Consider the following 23,864-nt stretch of genomic DNA (forward strand, 5'->3'; position numbering starts at 1 on the left):
CCACTTCTGAAGTTATAAGAAATCATCGTACGAAAATGTTGAACATATTTATATCAGTATTGCCATATCTTAAAACTTAAGTAACAAACGTTGTACCGTTATATGGGTTAGTGGGTTGTGACATCCATTTTGCAATTGAAAAAAGTATAATAAAAGACCATGTTTACATCAAGTATTCCAATAATAATTGAGGATATGGGAAGAATTGGAGCCTACAGAACTTTGTGGTAGCAAAAGCAGATAAACGGAAACGAAAAAAAAAATATAAGGGCAATTTTTATTGAAATTGTCAATGATTTCTAGTTGAGTGAATTGATGCAATATGCAATAGATTGAAAGCATATTATATTGGACCAATTGAAACTCGGGGAAAAAGTACAAATCTTTCAGATAACATAAGTGACCATTGAAAGAATTACGCAAAATATTGTTTATACACCTGCACGCCCTAAAAAATTAATATTGTATAATTTCTAGCACTTGGTAATTTCTGAAAAAACATATTTTGTGGTAAATATAAGTGAGGCTTTTTATTTATTCATCAACATTTTAAAAAAACAAATAGATGGTAAACCTAGTAACATGTCTTGCGTGTGTAAAAACTGTCTTAAATGTTTATACTACATTTTCGGATTAGTCATACCAGGAAGTACAGTCGGCGATAAAAGATAAAATAAATAATGGATGCCAAACATCCATGGTATGATATGGTACAAAGATAACTTTATAACCTTTTTTTTCCTAGTTTTACATCTTAAATATAATAATATAAAGATTTCCGAGAAATCCGTCTGTTATAAAAACAACGCTGTTTCACTCCATAATGGGACTACATTTTCTAATAAGTATCAAAATTGACTGTTAATCTAGAAAAAGTAGGATAACCTCTGGATATTGAACTTGGGCACATTGAAAATTTTTCATAAGAGTTTTCGTTTCCGAGCTAAGTCAGACTTAAGAAGATAAGTAAAGAATTAGAAAATCATCAATCCTCGCAATATGTAGGTATTTTAGAACAAATGGATCATCTTATATTCGAATACTTCCAATCAGATTATCATGATCAAGACGAGTAACTCCATCAAGATATAGTTGTAACGATATCAAAGAAAATGGAACAATGCGATGCTGAAAGGTTACCACAGATTATTATTCACAATCATAGAATTGAGAAATCAAGTTTTTTCAGTTCAAAACAAATTAATTCAACATTTTTTTATGAAAGCTTCATTTTGCTCTCAGAATTATCAGCACTTGGAATGATTCACGATTTATTTTTATTCTTCTTGACTAGTGTTAGTATTTATCCCAATCAAAAGAACGTGGTAACGGAAGAATAATTGGTACAGATGCCAGTAGGTACGAATGAACGACGATAATCTCAGAGATTAGCGCTATGAATGAAAGTCTTTAATCAAAATAAATCTTCCAATTGCGGTATATGGAATGAAAACTACTGAAATGTCGAGAATTGAGTATAATACAAGATCCACACAGTAACGTACTGAGAGAAATTTTGTAGTGATAGAGATTTTCGGAGAGGAGATTCCAATTGACGTATGTTGTTATCACTTTCAACTTCGGATTCTGGCATAACTTTGGTGGAAATACCATCTGTCATCATAATTTTTAAGTGGATATACCTCATATCTATTGAATGTATAGCTTGAAATGAGAAGAAGAACAAATAATTCTGTTGTTGATTATGTTTCCAAATAATACAAAAAAAAACAGTTGATTAAAAATACAATTTGTACTAAGGAACGGTTTATTGAAAGCTAATGACTGTTTATTTGAGATTAATTCAGCCCAAATAGCTCTCGAATTATCTTTAGTTTTACTCAAATGAGAATCATTTGCGCGAATTAAATACGCGAAGACGTGAAAACCTGTTTCATCACAAATACTTTTGGTAAAGAACGAATATGAATAGTTACAACTCCACGAAATATAATAATCAAAGTACTAGCTTCTGCCACAGAAAGAAAGTTGATATTTCAATTTACTAAAACATTTATAAGCGTTATAGGTGTAATTCGAACATATATTTTAGAATATTTTTTAAATTATACATTCGAACGTCGATGATTAGGTAGTGAGTTGACGAAAAAAATAATTCTACATGACTATATGAAGGCAGGGCCAGCTCATGCTCAATGGTAATTTTTACAGAGACAACCTGTACCACCTAAATATAGCACAAATGAATTTTTCAATCGATTTTTCAACAAAAAGGTACTTGTTCAACTCAATGAAATTTATGAATTGGGAGATACGTTGATTTTTAGATCGTTATACATGCCAAGAGAACCGTTCGTCATAAAAGGTTTTCTCAAGGAAGTTATCATGAATTTTTTTAATTATTTATTGAAAATACTTACAGGAACTATTAAACATTGAACTGAATATTTTCGCGAACCATATTACTTACATACGGAAAAGTGGAAAAATTTAGTTGGTTAGCCTACAGCTTATCATATAAAAATAAAAAAAAACTAGTAAATATTTGAAATGGGTACCTCGCACTTCTACACACTTGTGGAGTCTACGGAGGATATTTCTTTAAACTTGAAACAGCAGTCCAAGATTCTGCCGTATAGCGTCACAATGGAAGTTTATTCTAACAATCATCTCGTTTCTTGTGTTTACTGGTGTTGCATATACCAAGCTTTTAAGATACCTCCAAAAAAATGAATCCATTGTATTTTGTTCAAGGAAACAAAACGAAAACGAAAAATGTTATTTAGATGATTTTTACATCATTTAGAAATTGAGGAGAATCTTGAATTTATTTTATTTCCCTCTGTGATAAACTGTGGGCTACCAATCTAAGTTTTTCTACATTTCAATTTTTACCGCATGTAAGTAACACAATGTTCGACAGTATGCAGTTCAATTAGAAATGTTTGATTGCGGTTCAATATACCTCCTGTGATTACTTTCAATAAATAATCACGATTACTGATAATTTTCTCTAGAATATCTCTGAATGTCGAGCAGTTTGCTTGACGTGTACAACGGTCTAGAAATCTACATATCTTCTTAACCATAAATTTTATCGAATTAAGCACACAGTACCTTTTTATTAAAAAATCTATTGAAAAATTTATTTTTGCTTCTTCAGATTGTACAGATGATCCCTGTAAAAATCACCCCTGTCCTTCATATAGTGATAGTGACAGTGATAGTGGTATATTTCCGTTAGTCAGGTCCTTAATTCGTGCGAGAGATATTTTATATACTTTATCAGAAAGCTTAAACTTATATTTTTTTCAGAACAATGGTTTCCAAGGAAATCACGAATTAGTATGGTCCCAGTATGTTTTCTCATAATATCATAATATCTATTTTTATCACAAAGATTGCGGCTCAAATTAGTGCCACTGGAAGGTTTGGAAAACATTATCGAATATTTCGGATTCATGATCAATAAACTACACAAATTGTTAAATGACACTCAATATAATATGCAACTATGTTTTCAAAATTGAAAATAGAATCACATATATCCATATGCATTTTCCTACTTCTTATTTGATATGCTTAGATTGGTTCCTATCACGAATGTCAACAGTTTCTAGACTTTTAGATTTTAGATTAGTTTCCTAGAGAGTCAATTAGTTTCATGACAAGAAACACCGATTTTTTTAAATAAACCTTTCATATTATGCCAAAAGGAGAGTCATCAAAAAACCGAATTCGAAACTTGTGAATACAGCTGAATGATGAATGGCTACCTTGACACAATCATTGTTTCTTGATAACAAGAGAAGGAGAACGTTCAGTAATGAGTAATCTCATTGGGATGTTGGAGGGGTAGACATGTTTAAGATATTTTCTTCAAAATTTCACCTAATACATAAATACCAATCTTTGTGATTATGAAAGTTTTAGTTGACCGTTGTACATAATTAGACACTATAATCAGGACAAAGTCCGATACATTTATACAAGATGTCAGAAGTTAGAAGAAAATATGTTGTAGCATAGAGCATAGATCCAGTAATTACCACTCAACATTTTGGTGACAGTCACACAACGAACATAATTCGACTTTGTGTTTGTGTGTGTGGAAGAAAATGGCTTGGAAGCCATGATTCTACCTATAAATAAATTTCAATATGTTCCATATAATTTACTAATAAATCTAAAAAAATATTTGGGTTATCTATGTATAAAAGCTTTGTAAAGTCATGAAGTAAGTTGTTTTGTTTAACAAGTGATTGTAACAAACTGTTTGTTTTATGGAAGTGATTGCTTTATCCGAAAAAATAACAAGAATTATCATCGCAGGGACAGACTGATGATTATATATTATAATACTCAGCCTGGTAAAATGGGCGAGGTATCTCCCAAGCCTTCATTCTAAGTCAACTCATCGAGTAAAATTTCGAAATTGTGAATATGGTAAGAATGAAATTCCAGAAAACTGAATTGATTTAGATTATAACATATTGTCCAATTTTGAAATAATAAGCACATTCTTCCCATACTATCATTATACTAAAATTGTGGTAATGTACAGAGGTTTTCACAATTAGTCATGGCAGATATAATGCTAATTAAATAACAAATTGAAATCGTTCAAATAATCCTTTTCCATATGTTGACATCCCTTTATGCATTAGTGAAATTCCCCCAGAGGACAGTAATTTGATATATGTATATCTGCCATGGTATATTTAGAAGGAGTGTTCCATTGGAAATACGGCACATTGTACATTAAATTGAAGTTTTATTTCGTCAAAAAATTAATTTGGTTTTTTTCGACTCGACTCTAAGTTACAAAATAAGAAGATAAATAAATTGGTGCTCGAACTATTTTAGATGAAAGGAACTGCTGAAGAAGTTAGTGATAAAAGAGGAAACGGGTTTAGTATATCTTTCTTAAAGTGAAATATATCCTTTGAACGTAAAGGCAAGAATCTGGATATATTCAGATCCTGACTAGTTGGGAAGGAAAAAATATTACGATTACAATTGCAATTGTCGTATGGGGATATCGATAGGAAAATATGTGTTAAAAGTAGTTTCAAAAAATAAATAAGAATTAAATTATTAAGAGGTATGGGGTAATAAAAACAATATATATATATATATATATATATATATATATATATATATATTATATATATATATATATATATATATATATATATATATATATATATATATATATATATATTAGGTTGAGAAGCTAAGTGACTAAAAAGTACGGAGGTATGAGAAGACTTACAGAAGCAGTGATTATAATGGAAAGTTATATAACACACAATAGCAAAGGAAGCTGTTCAAATCCAATCCTACATGCCATAAATTTACCGGATGCAGTAGTTTGAAATGATTCGGGGTTTGTCAACGTTGAAAATAAGATATCTAGATGTTAATCAGACAATACCTTTGCAGAAACGGAGGAGTTTGAATAGCTGAAAAATTGGTCATATGTTAACGAACATTTGAAACACTGGAATTTATCCCTACTGAAATACTGGAGACAGAATAATAACGAAAAACTTCAATAATATGATACTGATTCTGGCCGAATAGTTTTATTCGCTTATCCGAAAAATATCTAAGTATGTTTGGTCTCCTAGAGTTTAGTTGCGGACTTACGTAACCACAGTAGTTTAATAACATCCATTTTACCCAATACCAAGACATTAGTAAATGTTAAATGTATCGGATATTGTTCTTGAATATGGAGTCGTCCCAAAGAAAGGATTACTCATGGAAAAAGTGAGAAAGACGATCTTCAACTCTATAATAATGATGATCTACAAAACGCTAAGATTCTGAAGAAAATAAGAGTTAGTACACTGAAATTCTGAAGAAAATAAGAGTTAGTACCTGTATTCAATTTGTGCATATCGAGACATCAAGTTACAAGAAACTGCATTGGGTCGTCTTATACTGATAGCCTCTGTCAGAAAATGAGAATGTTATGAAATGATAAACTCCAGGTAGAACACATCTAATTGAGAACTTGGTCAGGAAAAGTTGACGCATACTGCAATCTGACTCGCATCCAAGAATACATATTAATCAATATTATTTGATAATTCAAAGATGTTTCTCAAACTTCATCATAACCCTAAATATTACCAATAGATTCATCAAAAACAAGAAGTAATTTGATATGTCATTGGAAACCTTTTTGAGGTTTTTGAGGCATATCTGTCAAGATAAAACCACACTTTTTATTCAAGAAACTAATAATTTAACTGTATACTATTTTTCTTAGGACTGATATGCTTTTGGTTAGGTTTTGCAATTCACGAAACAATATAGAACATTATTTTTAAATAACACCTTCGCAATACAATTATAAAGGTAGTTAAAAGTGCGGATTAGTATAACAGTGAATGTCATGAATTATTTCAAATGATACATACAAACAACAATTATGAGACTGCGGAACATGAGTTAAATACGTAATGAATGGTTGAAAATATCAATCCTCTCATCCTATTGAGGTATAATCAAAGCTCTCATTGGCTGTATGTCAAGCCTAGAATACAAAATGACTGTTATCCTTTCTTGTCGTATACGATCTAATATTTTGGTAGATCTCATTAAGATTTTCATATTCATATTGTCTATGAATATCTCACATATCTCACATATCGTTTCAATAAAGCTGTCTTTAAGGAAATCGATAAATACTATTGATGGAGATCTATCATTTGTAGTAAAATGGTAAACTTACAAAGGAAAACTTGTTTCAGGACCTCAAATAAGCGTAGAGTATATTTAATAGATTGTGAATCAGTATAAAACAATAATTATATCCCCCAACAAATGATATTAATTTTTAATTCCTTCTATACAAAAAAATGAAACTGTTACTAGGGAATGGCTAGCGCATTTGAAATCCTGTGATGCTATTTAAGGTTTGTACAGCAGATTTGTCATCAACCAATACAGAAATGAGTCATAATAAATTTTGTAAGAAAATTTTCCGCCGTAAATAATCTCACCCTTAAAATTATATTTTCTTTATCAGTGAGAAAATGATTGTAGAGGAAAGTTTTATGCAGTATCATAACGATACATTTTTTCAAAAAAATAATAGTCTAGTCAATATATGCTTTTGACCTCTTTTTTTCTAGCGTATACGAAATTGTGCACACTCATTTATTTTTAAGTGAGAAACTTGATTCTCAGCTAGGTGCTTCGACATTTTGTTTTTTGCTCTAATCAGGAATTTCCCCATAATTGGCCAAAAAATTTTTTTCAATGGCAAAATTATTTCATATTTTATTTTATGCCATTAGAAAGTTTATGGAATTTACTAATTTTCATGTTTCATACAAAATTTTTTCTCAATGGACCATTCTCGAGATGTAGGAAATATATTTAATCAGAAATATTTGGCGCCATTACAAAAAAATTTTGAGTTATTAGAGAGCTGAGATCACTTCTTTAGCTATAACACGCGGAGAAGATATTGAAAGACCAAAAATACCCTGTTCAAGAGGACGTATTTTAGCATCGATTGTTGGACTACAAAAAATGCAATATATTATGTTTTATGTTCAAGTTTCATCATTTTCACTTTATAACGTTAGTTATTGACATGTTATTCACCATCTTTACAAATTATAATATAAATCAACTCCCACAACAAAAGTTATTCAAGATTGAAATTTCCATTTCGCCGTCGCCAATTTTTTAGCTCGCGAAGTGAAATTTCAAATCACTCTCAGAGTGTCAAATCAAAATATTCCATAAGAAAAATATCCATGATCTTTTTAAAACCTATACAAATTGTTAAAAATTTGAAAAGAACTAAGACGTTTTTCGAGAAAAATGGTCTGGCAACTACAATTTTCACTATTCTAGTGTAATAATCCACCCAGTGTAAATTCATTATATTGTTAACACCACTCTAAAATCTCATTCACGTATGACATGCTTAAGAGTGTAATCTTAAAGTAAAGTCAGTTTTTTGTTGTGCTGGAACATACACGTAAAAGGTGAAAGGCGGTACACGCATGTGCGCATGAATTATAATATTATATCAATTTTTCAAAGATTTCACGCCCCTCATTATCACTAAATCAATAAAAAGAATGAAATTATGAAAATCTTTTAAGGACTAAAAAAATAAAAGTTACTTGGGCGTCTCTGGTGGCACAGTTTTGAAGTTCATGAATAGCAATATACATATATACAATATACATATATACAATATACATATATACAATATACATATATACAATATACATATATACAATATACATATATACAATATACATATATACATATACAATATACAAATTTTCCTGCGTTTCCATTGACGTGCTCTTTCCCTTTTAATTTGCGTTTTTTTACGGAAATGATAATTTTTCCTAATTTGAGCAATTGAAGATTTTGCTCTCTGATTTCAATGTCAAGAACACATCAAAATACAAAGAAATACATGGCTCACAAGAATTGGAGGTGTCTTTGAAAAAACAGATAAATTGACTAAACTATAAATGCATTACAAGTTGCTCGAGTGGCTCATTATCTTCGTCATAAGTTCGGAATTAAATTGCTCAACTTAAAGTGGGTAGAAGATATTGTCATCATTTTTGACATATTTTTTTTATTTTCTAAACTTCTAAAAACAGAGTTTGAGTGAAGGATTATTTCTTGATAAGAAATGAATCTGATAATGTAATGAAATTTTATAAATACATTAGTGTGTGTGGTATGAGTGATTATAGATACAATTATAATCGAAAATAACATAGGTTACCAAAAATAACAGGAGAAATAACTCCCGGATAATTCCATGTGCAACTGCAATATTCTAGTGAGGAAGTTAAAGTATGATTCGTCGGCTTCCCACTTCTATTGAGTTGAATTGTAAAAAGCTCTTCATGCACTTAGCAAAAATCTATGATGCATTATATTGGATTCTAAAGTTTCTTGTCTCGGCTTCTCCTGCCATATGGGCCTGTACAATTCCCGTTGGTGAGAAACAGTGCTTACTATTTTTTATTGAAGCCGTCCTCGTATACGCTTATCGAAAAAGGGAAGCCACTTAATATATAGTAATGACTTTTCCTGGATTCATAGTCATCCATCTATCCATTTCCTGGCTGTAGGCCGATTTTAGGGGACCGGAAAATCCGACATCGAATGGTTGTAATCTATGACTACAGTGAGGTTGCAACTAAGAAGATGAATACCATTTTCCCAGCAAAAAGATTTGACTTCGACTCTAATATGTGGAGTATATAGTTTTGAAAGTGCTTCAAGCATTAACGAATAGATCAGAATTTATGACGCTACTTTCAGATAGCATCATGATTGTATCTTCCGGTGCCCCATAAAGTAATTCTATTTTCTCCTTTCTCTGGGGTAAATTAACGCAGGAGGTATGTACTACCCTCTACCGTTTGAACAGCAGACTGCTATAATCAATTGTCTCCTTTCCCCTGATACCACTCACACACTTAAAAATGGTTTTTACCGTAAACGAGTACTTTTCTATAAGTTATCTCGGGATTCTTATCTGATAGCTAAGTTATATTTCTGGAAAAATGTTGTTATCCATTTCTTCCCAACAACTTTGGTTGTCTTATTAAAAGGATGATTTAACTTTAATCCCTCTATTCGTAATACCTTCATTGCCAACCCGTAAAAAAGTTGATGCAACTGTTTTATTTTGTTTACTAAATCAAGCACTTGCTTTTAAACAAAGACGGGCTTGAAACGACTTCAAGATGCGGGACTATCCTGATTTCAACCGTTCCCTAGGTGTTGATTTATTTATACCGTATTCTCTGGTCAAGGTTGTTTTTGACTGTCCATTATTAATTTTTTATTTCACGTAATCCATAATTTTCTGTCTAAATTTCAATTTTCGGTCACTTTTTTTCTTATGGAAAGGACCCATCCTCGACAAAATCCAAAAATAGAGAATCGTAAAAAAACATCCTAGAGAACGCACGCGTACTCTTGGAGAAGTCACCGTTGTGGACTCTTGATTTTAATCCATCTCGAATTAAAACTGAATTATCGACACTAAATAAGTGTATTGGAGCGTGTAAAGTGCATAAGATCAAACTAAAGATTCACCAGCTGCACGGTTCTGGGTATTGGCGTAAACATAAATACATAAATGAAGGTAGCCCAAACATGAAAAGATCAACGATTTACTTTTGGCCGAATCGATGTAAAATTTAGTAAGTATAATTTACTTTTGACATGACAAATTGAATAATTTGTATGAAAGTACTTGAACACTACTTTCTTCCAATAGACTCATGGTGCGTACTCTTAGATCGCATGTACTCTTAGATAGCACATACTCTTAGGCGAATTCACCCTATACGATTCTATAGAGGACATACAGGACATTTGAAATATTCGATAAATATATGGTTCTGAATTGATGATATGATTATTAACGTTATCGTAAATACGATGCTGTTCTTTCAGAGAGAGTCAGAATGACATTTAAAGTGGAAAGAGTAGGACAGGTCTTAGTTGAACCTTGAACTAATTTCGGGTTTTAGAAATCAATTAGTAACGCGAAATAATGGTTGAACAAATCGGTCAGCCATACAAATTCCGGCTTCGATACTGAAAAGGTTTTCTTGTTAATTTTTATTGATACTTTCACAAAATTGGATAAACTTTTAAGTAGTAGCAACACAATCGGAAATCAGGCTAAAAGTTTAGGCACTGCAAGTTTGGATATAGATAAAGGAATCATTTACAATGAAATTGAAAGTTCATCGTACATTTTTGCCTGTTGTACTACACTATTGAAAATATTTTTCGTTATAATTTTTGAATAAATTTAAGTATTTAAGTCAATTCACTTCTCATTACCAGTCACTCTGACAATAAGTGAGATATATTTCAAATTATATTCAACCAAATATTACTAGAGGTGGTAATTGTCGAAAATGTTAATATATTTATTTCTGATATCCATGTAGAAATCATGACGTTGTGAAGAGAGCAAAATCCATATTATGAAGCGCTAGTTTTTAAAACCAAATAATCAGTTTTTGAAGTTGAACATTCATAATAACGGAATGTATGAAGCATTATTGGTTTGTTTTCCTGAAAAAATTTGGAGGACTGCGTAAACATAATTACACCCATGTACCTAAAAATCTAGAGCTCCTTCCCCTTAGAATATTGTAATAATATTTAGGACATAAGAATGGAACAGAAACACATTATAATAAATACAACGATGGATACTAGGTATTATTTTCCTAATCAACAATGAAAATTTTTACGGGAACTAGTTTGACTTCAAGCAACATTGTAAATGATCACGATCCTACCTACAATCCAAAAAGTATTAAGACAACTATAGACGATGTTATTTCTTTGAACTCAATGAATGTTGCCAATTCAAGTACTAAGAGTAATGTAACTTCTTCTTCACTTCAAATAAATAATGCTCACAGTTGTACTTTTAATATTACTATTGCAAAATAAAAATTGATGAAAGTTTTGTCACATTTTTTTAAAGTCTACGGACGTAGAAAAAATTTTGTATGGAACTCGTGAGTAAAGTAACTTAACTCACTCGTTGCATAAATAACTATTACAAATAATTCGTTCACATGACAGTATTAAAAGTATCGAGCATTCCGCGTTAGAATTATCCATGTGTATTGTTCTATACTGTACAAAATTTTTATACTATAAAACAAGTTGGGGTGGGGGTAACATCTCCTAACCTAAAATGTGACTTATCTATGTCCCACCCGTAGATATAGGAGGGTATCTCTGTCGGTCAGGGCTGTTTTTCAAGACGAGAATATGTAATCTCTCTTATTCAATCATTAGAATTATATTTAATATTGAAATGAAATGAAAATGTGAACAAAGTACATTCCTTATTATTTTAACAAATCGACAATATCCATAATCTTTTCTTATCATTGAAAACAAATAGAGGTAGACAGCTTTAAATATTAACCAGTTGAATGGGTTTAGTATTTAGTTCTAGTTTATTTGAAACCTCAATTTAATATTTATGTACATTTCTATTTGTATTACAACTTGGCAGAAAAGTTCTCCCTATAGTCAGCAAAAAAACCCTTTGGAAACATTCTACGGGTATTTCAAAAGCTTTTAAGTTCATGTATATTTCACGACTTTCCAGAAAATAGTTTTAACTGAAGTTAGCGGAAAGAAATAGTTTCCACATAACAACGACGTATTTTTCCGTTCCATCAAGAAGCACCGAATAAAATATAGATGTAATTATTTTTCGTATAATTCACTATGAATTTTTTCTAGAATTAAACGAAACACGAATAGAAATGATTAAAAAATATCTGTCAAACATCACTAGATTACAAGAAGGTAAATTTTAGTTTAAAGTTAAAGAATCTACTTAGACAACTTTTGACTGGAAAAATTTTTCTATCCGTCATTTTTCAACTAGTATTTTTTCTTTCTGTCTGTCTGCAGCAGCGATATCTCCTCACAGGAAGCATGTAGCTTGGGTATTTTGCATTTAACTCCTGTATAGCTGTAGATGAGCCGAAACGAAATGAAATTTTTGCGTTATTGAGAAAAAAATTATGATAATAACCTATAAATCACCGAATTTGAAAATTTTGATTGACTCTCTGGTAATTTATTGATTTATTTATCGAAGGCATGCAGTCGTCAACTATTTATACATATATATATATATATTATATATATATATATATATATATATATATATATATATATATATATATATATATATATTATTTAATTAGTAATTGCATCAGTTGTGAAAATTGATAAAGCTTTTTAAGATGGAATCAACTTTAGTAGTGATTAACGAATTTTCTTTCGCAAGTCATTTTTTATTATATCAATTTCATTCTATATATCGTGTCGATATAATCTTCTGCAAATAATATTTATTTTACAAAACTGTTCTTCTTAATTGGCTGTAGTAGTTTTTTCCTTAAACTCAGCATTGAAACGAGCCAGTAATTCATTTCCCATTTTTCTAACTAGTCAATAAAGTTTTGAATACAATCAAGCTTTTCGAAACAAAGGCTAAATATGAAAATATGAACATCTAATATACGGCTTCTGACATGTTAAAGCAATGCAGAAAAATATTACAAGACAATGCAATGAAATTTTTAGACAATAAAACTATTAGAACTTCCATATTGCCTTAGGCAGACGCATCCGGAGAAAAGAAGTTTCGCATGGTAAATGATTACCTCAAACTTAATGAGAACACGATAGATGTCAAATTCTTACTTCAAGACATTGACGAAACCTTAGAAAATTAAGGTGAAGCTATCCATTTCACCAATCTTGATCTTACTCAGGGATTTTATTAAATTGAACTTAACCCTGATTCTGTTGAGAAAACTGCTTTCTCTGTTCCTCGGGGCTATTTCAATTTTCTTAAACTGAAGAAAATGCCCCTTTCTCTTCCACGAAATTAATAAATAGTATCCTCAGACCCTATGTCTACAAATCGTGTTTCGTCTATATGGACGACGTAAACAACTTTTCAAAAAAATTGCATGAGCAACCGTATCACTCAAAATAAATGTCACCTTTTCAACTTTTTGTACTTTCAGCCAATGTTTGGAGCGCCATTTACTAGATTTTTGACAAGCTTCTACATCAAATTCATAAACACACATCTCGTCATAATGCAGCATTTGATGAATGTTGTATCCTCCTCTACGTTCCTAAACATCTCTTTTTCGATCTTAATACAACGTTTTCTTTTTCAAACATACAGTTCTTGACGTTGACATGCTTCATAGTCGAAACATTTACTAAAATATGTTGAGTCGATCGATGTCCAGAGCCTCTACTATCTATCAAATGCCAACATGACGATTTTGAGAAACGTTTTCTCACTCTTCTTCATGCTATTTCTGTTAACAGAGGTAGATGGGTGACTGACATGAGGCAATTTTTTGGTGTCTTTACAACCTTTACTAAATGCTGTAACTTTCTCAGAGGTTTGTAGCCGTTATTCCACGAGAAACAAAAATATTATCACCAGACAAACAGCTGATAAACAAACATTAATTGAAATATATCCCTCAAACTTGTCACGTATATCAAAAAATATTGTAACGATTTAAAAAATAAATGTTACGCATTAGGTTAACGTTTAAATAAACCAGTCCGGGTCAAATTGGATCAAACCAGGTATATAAGAAGAGAAATATATTTTTAGTTGTTTACCATTAGGCTCCATTCCGTTGAGTTTGTCGTATGCAGTTTCATGAATTCAAAAATAAATCCATTAATTATAGCTTTGTTATTTTTTATTCATAATTCCTAATTGCACTGCACTAATGTAAAGTAGAGAATAGAAAGAAATGAAGCGGCACCAATTTTTTAAAAACAATTAAGTGTTCACGTTAAATAATTTTGCTGATGAACCACTTCTTAAATATATCAGGAAAATGGCTTTCATATCCTGTACGGTAGGCACTAATTGAAATTGGTATTATATTCTATCATTTTATATTGAAAACATTAAAAGTGTAATCGTCTTTGTGGAATATCCAATCAAAATTTCAGTTATTAGATTATCTATTTATTTTTCATCAAAATGTATCCTGAAAAAATTTTTTCCCTTGGAGTATAAAATTGTATGTTTTTAATTAAAAAACCATCAACCGACTTAACACATAATTTGATATCTTGTTGCGGATATTCTGATAAAATAGTAATTACCTGAAATTCGTTGGATCTTCTTCCTGAAAGTTATAACCATCCCTAAACTCCTGACGAGCGTCTCGCGATAAAGTCAATCCATCCACTAAATCGAATTCCGGACTATTATCCAAACTTTGTAGTTTAGTAACCGCTTCCACACCCAGGCAATGACCTAAATTACCCGGTGTTTGGGATATCAGACACTGTCTGAAACTGTCTCCGATATCAGATTCGTTTAACGTTATCGCACCGCCAGCAAATTTTATTAAATAGGATAACTGTACGACCGTCAGACTAAACACTAGCAGCATTTTGGGAAATTTGAACTTGCCATTGTTCCCGACTTTGTTTTATATACTTGATATGTTTCAGTGAATCCGAAGTTTCAGTGAAAGTACTTTGGTAATGATGGTTTTTTTAGAATTATGTCCATTGTCTCGCGAATAATGCTGTATACCAATGGGAATATTTAACGGTAATTTTTGTATTTAACAAGTAGGTGAAAGTATCTTCACAAATGTAATGTCATTAATATAATTATACTCTTTTTATGAGAGATATTGAATAATTTCTTTAAAATATCAAAATTATTAGATAATACAACCGGAAAAAAGCATCTGATTCCTATAATTTGTCACATATTATCACATTTACGTCATTTATATAAAAAATATGTCAAAATGATGGATTATATGATTTGATTACAATGTAAGCTAAACGGGAAACAACTTGATTTATATTGAAAACAGATTTTGATCAACACTCTCGTTTCAAAAACAATTTGTAAGAATTAGCAAAACCTGCTTCAAAACGATTACCTTACTACTTACCTGAAACGATGGAAGTTTGACAAAAAAGTGACAGGCAATTGACGATACTTTCTCTGTGGTCATCATATCAGTTTTTGTCATGTTTCTGATGTAATCAATATGTCAAAATTAGTTCTCGTGGTTGGCTAAATATATAGGGTTCATTGAACACTTTTTCTTCTCTAGTGAGAAAACTAATGAAGAAACCGTACTATGTAAGGTTTTCCGCTTTTAAATTTGAGAATATGAATGGTGTTAAGTGCCTGGGACTTTCATTTACTGTAAATATTCTAGAAAAAAATCTGTGCCAGTTTAGTAACGTCCAATGGAGGTATATCTAATGAATTAAATTTTTCATCCGACCGGGTTTGTAATATTTTACATGTAAGTTCGAATATATGGAATACAATCTGCAAGGTGGGCGATGAGATTGCTTCATGCCGATTAAGAACTCGTTTGCATTTGAAAAGATGTCTCAGAATGCAATCCAAGTGAATTTGTTTTTCGATATGTCACAGTAGATTAGAAACTTCATTATTACTCATAAGCAGAAATATAGTCGAAATAATTAACTTTTTCAAAGAAATCTCTCAAACAAAAAACCGAGTGCCTGGAACACCAAATTTTAATTTGTTTTATCCTATTGGCCGCTATTGTTTGCAGAAATAACCGTATTGCATTACGATTTATTGCCTTATCCCCCATTTTTACCCAATAAGATTACTTTCGATTAATTTCTGTTCCAAAATAGAAAAAATGGATTTGTGGAAAGCAGTTTCATGTATATGGAGAGGTGATGGTAGAGACAAATTCGTATTTCTTGGAACTTCTAAAATATTATCATTCATAATTGAAATTGAAATTTTATTTCAATTTATTTCCAACAGTAAAATTGATTGGTAGCATGTATCAAAACAGACATGCTTCCAGAAAAGCTTATTTTTCCAATGACGGATACGCTGATTTGACAAAATTGGACAAACTGGATTAATAGTGTATAGCTGGAAAACTTTATGTTCAAATATATAATAATATCTTTCCACAGTTAAGTAACAACCTAGATTGGTCGTGGTTCACATAGCATTTGACGTCGTTTTTTCGTCAAAGCGGGGCACTGAAAAATTATATACTTGATCGTCTCTCTCCTTCTTTGCAATAGTTGTTCGTTGACATTCCTCAATCCCGGAGTATTGTGCAAACAATTATACTGATCACTCAAATATCTTCGGGATTGAGTGGTACGAAAATCGTGCGATCACTTCTGTCCAATCATATATCTTAATGTTTGGTACTGATTACTCCAGTTAATGGTACTGCCGAACTAGCTTCTTTTGGGGAAAGCTTCAATATATATGTGAACTCGTGAATACAGTCCAATTCAATCTAGAAATCTATAGAATTTGATAAAAAATTATCCCTAAGACTTGTTATTTAGACTGCTTAAGCTCTCTCAGAACTCAAAATTACTACTTCATCATAATTAAACATCAGTACTTCTTGAAACTTAGAATATATTACAAAGTCAAGTGGACAACATCAACATATTAGACGTACTCATACAAAAAAATATGAGGTCAATGACATTGTATAAATTTCTGCAATTTATTATTTCTTAGACCTTTTGATATGTTTATGTTTATAAATCTTCTTGATTTTAGGTCTTTTCTGTTTCGGAATTAGTTTCTTTTAATAATTTTTAGAAAGATAAAATTATTCAAAGAAATTAATTTTGAAACAGAAGAGATTTAAAGTCAAGAAGATTGAGAAAAAGGACATAGTATATAATATGTATGTATACGTACATCAGGAAAAGTAGATTGAATTTGACTAGGACTAAGAGAATCAAATTCAGTATCGATAAAATTTGGAAATTAATCAACTGAATTTTCCAAGGTAGAATGTATTATATCCGCTAGGTAGAAGCTACTTCCGGGGAGTTGTTTCAACATAGCTATTTTTTGCAAATGCACAACCAAAGAAAGAAGGGCATGTCTAAAAGCAAGATATAACTGCACCTGAGTGTCATGAATCTTTACTTGTTGTATACGTTAGATATTCATATTTTTTGCATTTTTGAAGTTTGCGCTTTTTATTAGGTTGTAAGTCTAGGCGTTACTTACTAGAAATAGTGAGGATATACATTTCTTAGTAATAGTAAGCTTTAAATTAGGTTGAATCTCTTTATAAAGAAGCTACTTTCTCTGGAATATTAAAATTGTTTAGTGTAATGGCATCTAAACATCATTACCTCAAAAGATTTGTACAACTGTCCAGCATTCGAAAGGAAAAATAAAACCTTTGAAAAGAACAAAAAAAAAATAAAAGTGATCTTACGCATTCACTGTTATCGTACAGTGTAGAATAGCCAAATGGAATGAAACTATTAATACATAAATAATAGCGAGCGTTCTTTGGCACGTCGTAAAGTATTTTCGAATTTCATTCAAAAAAAGTTTGCAGTGTGTTATGTGACAGTACCCAATACAAAATTTCTCATTCTAATTGCAACACCCGCTATAATACTGTTTATTTTTTGGATTTTTCTGAAAATTGTAGACATAACTCTTGTACAATGAAGATAGGTGTACTTCAGCTATTTCGGAAATATTAAGTATTTTGAGAATCATCACAGAAACTAACACAAAAAATAAATTTGTTTTATGCAAAAAATTCGCCGTATTATATTAGAAACCTAATAACTGATACTAATTACTTCTTAATAATGTAGAAAAAGCAGAAAAATATTACGAGACGTGACTGATCCAATCGTACACGTGATTTGTTTTTTTAATTTGGTGGATTTAGTTTTCTATGCAATATTTCTGACATATTCTTACAAAAAGGAGTCTAATAGCGTCAGATTATCGTTCTATCGATCCGCGTCACCCTATTTACTAATTAGGAAAAATTTCATGCACTACCGAATATTGATTTGGTAATAGGGTGGAGCTCCATCTTGCTAAATCCATATTATAATCACAGGAACTTTGGGATTTGCTGTATCAAGTCAAAGTTGGCAAGACATACTTTCTAGCAATTCCAAATTTATATCTCCATTCAAATTGTAATCAATGAATAAGGAACCTACGATATTTTCTCCAACCATTTCTACCCAAACATTAATTTCCTCAGGATATCGCTTATGTTCTTCCATGATCCAGTGATGATCCTCAACAACATCAACAAACAAAAATATATTTTCTTATCGAAATCTTGTTCCTGGGGCTCCTAATTTGGTATCATTTGATGAAGATGCATTCCATTTCACTTAATGATATTCGATAAATTGATTGGATAAAATATGATAATAAAATAATAAAAGACAACGCAAATATTTCAATTGTTTTAAATCTCTATTTTTCAGATGTAGGCTACATTTAAGTATCAAAAATGCATGATCACGTATCATCAGATCTTTAAAGGTAAATATAATTGCTGATTAACTGACTTTTATTCGAAATAAACCTCATTACCTTGCTTCTTGAATATCGTACATTCTAATTTTGGTTAAAAAATATAATAATTAATTTGAAACCCCCTCTGCTTTATCCAGAAGTAGAAGTGTGCTGTATTTCTTTGAATTCGGATACATTTCAAATTGTTAACTGTACATGAATTATGTCTACAATATTCAGGAGGTTTCGTTCAAAATAATAAACTTGGTATTGGCCCCTGCACAATCGGTATAATCATTTTTTCTATCCGCATTTAAAAATATAAATCGACGTATTCAATCGTTTGATGCAATACTAACTAATTTATTTTGTAATAAATTTATTCCATTTTTCTGTTACGTATAAGTAGCATGTTTGATTAATATTCAATTATATTAGCATATTAAAATTCATTATCAGAAAACGAGACAAGTATTATAAATCAAAAAATCGAAAATAGAATCAATTTGGCTAATTAGTGTACTAATTTTTATCTTGCATAATTAGTGTAGTAGAAAAATTATAATCAAATAATTTGAAACCAAAAGCACTAAACAAACGTCCCGCAATTGATTATCATATCTGTTTCTCATTTTAAGTACGCATTTGGGAAGTTTCTACTATTTCATTCTGATAAATAAGGTTCAATTTAGTTAAAACAAGTTTAGATTATAAATAAATTATGCGATCGTGGTTGGAATAATGATGTATGTTATCTCAAACTCATGGAATTTCTAATCAACTCTTAGTTCAAATTAAAATTTCCAAAGTTGATGCCACATGGTGAATGTAAACCCAGCTGAAAACTTGGTATCTGGCGTAAAGTGGTCCCTGTGAACTGAGCGGAACTTTTTCAAAGGATGTGATATCGACTACAATAGATTTATGTTGTCTGCTTTCCCTATCATTCTGTTCCACAAGACGGGTATATTGTTCTCATAACATTCGGAAGATTTCAATTTGCAATACAATACAATAAATGATCAACATGATAAACTTCAATTTATATGTCGAATATGCTGTTGAATCGACTTGAATAGTGACGTTATTGCCATTTCGAGTAAACAAGAATGTCTTTTCAGAGACATCATTTAGGATAAAAACTCGCATATTTCAAGCACTACCGATCAAACTATTGCGAATATTTAATTGTACAAATTCTGTTACAGGAAGTACAAAGGTGTATCGGAATCAGTGATGGCGCGTTCCAATACTTTGGAAGTTACTCATATCTCTCTGTACAACTAGTTAGTTTTCTCAAGAGTTGTCCCTACGTTTATATTGACGACTTTTGCAGTTGGTTAATTCGTAATTGATACATTTGGTTTCTGATACAGTACACTTTTAGATCAATTTTTTTCTATAGGATGGAAGAAAGTTTAAATCTTCAAATATTGCACGCGGATATCCGTTATTTTATCACACTTCCCGTTACGGCACCGATTATTACATACAAAAGCACGAGGATCAGTGTATACTCCGGTCAAATTAGATCAAAAAATAAAGAGTAAAGCTACATAAACTCCCAACAAGCTGAACATCAGTAAAATTGTTCAAAATATAATTGATGATAAAATTTGAAAGTTTCCCATAATTCCCGTGTATGGAACAAATTTTATTCAAGGAGAAGGGTCAAACAAATCATTCTTTCGTGATTTTCAGCAAAACAGTGAGTTTTTTGATAAAAATAGCTAAAAAAATAGAACAAATTTCAGTCAAGAAGCGACAAACAGTTTCAAGCTATAAAATCAGATCTGTCATTTGTTAAATTTTTGTTCGATTGTTCGATTTTTTTTTCATTCAAAAAACAAAATAAATATAAGTGAAGGTTTTGGTTTTCTTGAAGTTATTTTTAAAAAACGAAAATTTACGCAGTGACTATTACTCTACAATTACATTGAATAAAAAGCAAACAATTATAATTATGTACGGTGTATATATAGTTTAAATGTTGGCTGCGCGCCAGCGGATTCCGGTTGTCGGCTTATCATATTCAAGGATTTAACTCCTCCGGCCTAAGTGTTCGTCAAAATGCACTGGAACTAGCTGAATATTTTCAATTTTAGATTTTCCAGAGTCCAAAGCGCCATAAACTGTTTTTAATTCATCTAATTTAATTGAGTCTATTTGAATTGTTGGCAAGTTAATATTATTCAAAGTTTTGAATTCATTGATTGTTTCTAATCGTGGAATTTCGACATTTTTCAATTTAGATTGATCTTCGATTGTCTAATAATATGTCTTGAATTTGTACTTCACAGTGGTTCCTAAGTTCTAGTAAATAACTTCCTTGAAGAGGAATATTTATTATTATTTTACGTCACTTTTGTATTGCTACGATATTATCAGGTAAAATAATTATCCACTTTTTGAAATTGAGGTTCCGTGATATTAGTTGGAATTTGGTGACACTGCGTGATGTTGCTTAAATATTCGGAATTATTGTTTTATAGGAATGGGAAGAGGGTGTAGGCAAGGAATATAAATGATAATAACTGTAATCCTTTAAGTTAACTATTGGTATTTCTAGAATGAATATTATTTCATTAACTCTGCTGTAGCTCTGAATTTTGATAGTCTTCCCAAATAATAGAATATTTTCTAAAATTGGTTCGAATGGAAATCTATTTTTGTTAAGCTGCTTATTAATTATTACAATTTCTGAAAGCCACTCAATTGGATCAGCTATGGAATTATGAAAGGTATTTAATGTAGAAAAAGATATAGAATAGAATGATGATATGTTTCTATTTCATTCAATGGAAAATTCTTTATCATTTTTGTTATACGGGCGTCAAGAATTAATTGATTAGTGGCGAGTAGTTGGGTATTTTTCTCAAAATTATCGATTTATTTTTGTAGTGAGGTGATTTGTTCTTTAAGTAACGTTTTGAATTTCTCTTGATTAGTTGAAAGAGATAATATCGCATCGTCATATCTTTTCGTATCGTTTTGATCGAGGTGTCCAGTTATAAATCTAATAGTAGACCCAATTCCGTCAAAAAGAGGTCTTTTACGTTTGGGTTTGAGGATTGAGCTGTAATAATTGTGTATTTATTTTATTTTCAAGTATATTGATTTGAATTGAATTTTCAAATTCAATGGGGAATCCGTAATATTCCGGCTTATTTATAAATGAATTTTTAATGTTTATGTATTGATTCCGAAGTAATATGAACTCGTTAGTTATATTCGTCAAGTCCTAGATTTGTATGAATGTTCAATGGTCGGTTTTTATTTGTGCGTTACGCATGTATAACGGTAGGATTTCAGGGTTGTTATTTAGGTTGTGGAGTTTTGGGAAGTCTGACTGGGTGCTGGCAAACCTGCAATTACAGGAGGCTTTTTTAGTTCTTTGATATGTACAATTTCCTTTTCGCTTTTATTTGATTGTCTAGTAATTTCGAAACGATTTCTAGATAATTTTGCGGTTATTTCGTATCGACCTTGGAAAACCTTGTCTTTCTTATTTCGTCGTCTAGGGTTTTGTTTATAAACGATTTGGTTTAACATAAATTTAGGGTTATCGTCACCTTGTTTGTTACGTTTCGTATTCACTTTCTTCTTTTTGTCGATCAGAGTTTCATTTACCTTTTTGTATAAATGTTTTAGTTTTTCTTTGTGCTTATCAGCATAGTCATTATAGAAGGAATGTGTGTCAAATATTTCGTTAGGGCTTCGTGTGTCAGTATGTCCGAAAGTAAGTTCAAATGGCGTGAAGTTTGTTGAGCTGTGTATAGTACTATTATAGCCTAGTACAGCGTCGAATGTAAACCTTCAGCTATTGAGTTAGGCTCATGATGAGCTGGAGTCGTGAAGTGAATGTTAATTATATGGACGGACAGTATATCTTTTACTGTTTTGATTATTAAATTCGGTTCCTTTATCTAGAACTAGAGTTTGTGGAACACCGAAAGACGTAAAATATACATATAAAACGTAATATAATACTGCTTATAAATAATCATTTGGTAACAAAATGTTTAATGACAACGTTTCCATGTATATTTTATATCCATATAGTCAATAGTCAATAAAAATTATTAAAGTCGTTATAATGTAAAAAAGTATATCACTAAAATCAATCTTCGGTGCACATCCACCTATTTGTTTTTACATGAGAAATGGTTGTGGCATTTTGAATTGCATTGAATTTTATGGTTGATGCAGGTTATGTTAGGTTAGGTTAGTTATATTAACTATTGACTCTATGGATATAAAAGATGTATAAAAACGTTGTCGTTAAACATTTATCAAATAATGAGTGTTGTAGTACTTTGTTACCAAATGATTATTAATAAAAAGCAAAATATTACGTGAGCTGACGTTCTGGCCATATTAGGACAGCCACAACCCGTTCTGGCTAACGCAAGGCGCACAGAACCCGTTTTGGCTGTTTTAAACGCCCACTGGCCTCTCTAGAGTGGTAATAATGTTAAATATTTTTCTATCTATTTATCTAAAACTTACACTTGAAATATGAAATAAACATGAGTTATAACTATAAGAATATCAGCTAAAATGAAACTCAACTTATGCCAATGTAACATAATAATACACGCAATAACTTGCTGAGACACGACATCTACATTTTACAGGATTTACTTCAATGTGCTGAAGTTTTTGAAAACAATAATTCAACTCGATAAGAAGTTATTAGCATTTGTTTTCTTCTTTCTATGCACGGAGCTCCTAAAAAACTACCTGTTTAGATAAGTATCGATATGCATTTTTCGTTAAAAATACTAAAATAAAAGTTCAATTGGTTTGTCTTTTTCGAACTTCAGTTGCTGCACATCAACGTCTTTTTCGGGTATATTACTAAGTTTAAATGTGGCTTGGTTATCAGCTAGAACCTACAGACTGGGTTTGGAAGTTAGTCAATAATACATTAGAACCCGTTCAAACTCCTACCTGCACCGGAAAAACTGCTAAACACAATTTATTGCAA

At 31.0% G+C, this 23,864-nt stretch overlaps 1 protein-coding gene across 1 annotated transcript in view; it reads right to left on the minus strand.

Moving 5' to 3' along the window:
• LOC130444693 (uncharacterized) overlaps positions 1-14,981 on the minus strand; it is a 29,062-nt gene extending 14,081 nt beyond the window's left edge. The window contains exon 1 of the mRNA XM_056779970.1: positions 14,689-14,981. Coding sequence (XP_056635948.1) covers positions 14,689-14,981 — 293 coding nt within the window. The remainder of the gene's footprint in view (positions 1-14,688) is intronic.
• Between the last annotated feature and the right edge of the window lie 8,883 nt (positions 14,982-23,864).

The sequence above is a fragment of the Diorhabda sublineata genome, chromosome 5, assembly GCF_026230105.1.
Source record: "Diorhabda sublineata isolate icDioSubl1.1 chromosome 5, icDioSubl1.1, whole genome shotgun sequence".
NCBI lineage: Eukaryota > Metazoa > Arthropoda > Insecta > Coleoptera > Chrysomelidae > Diorhabda > Diorhabda sublineata.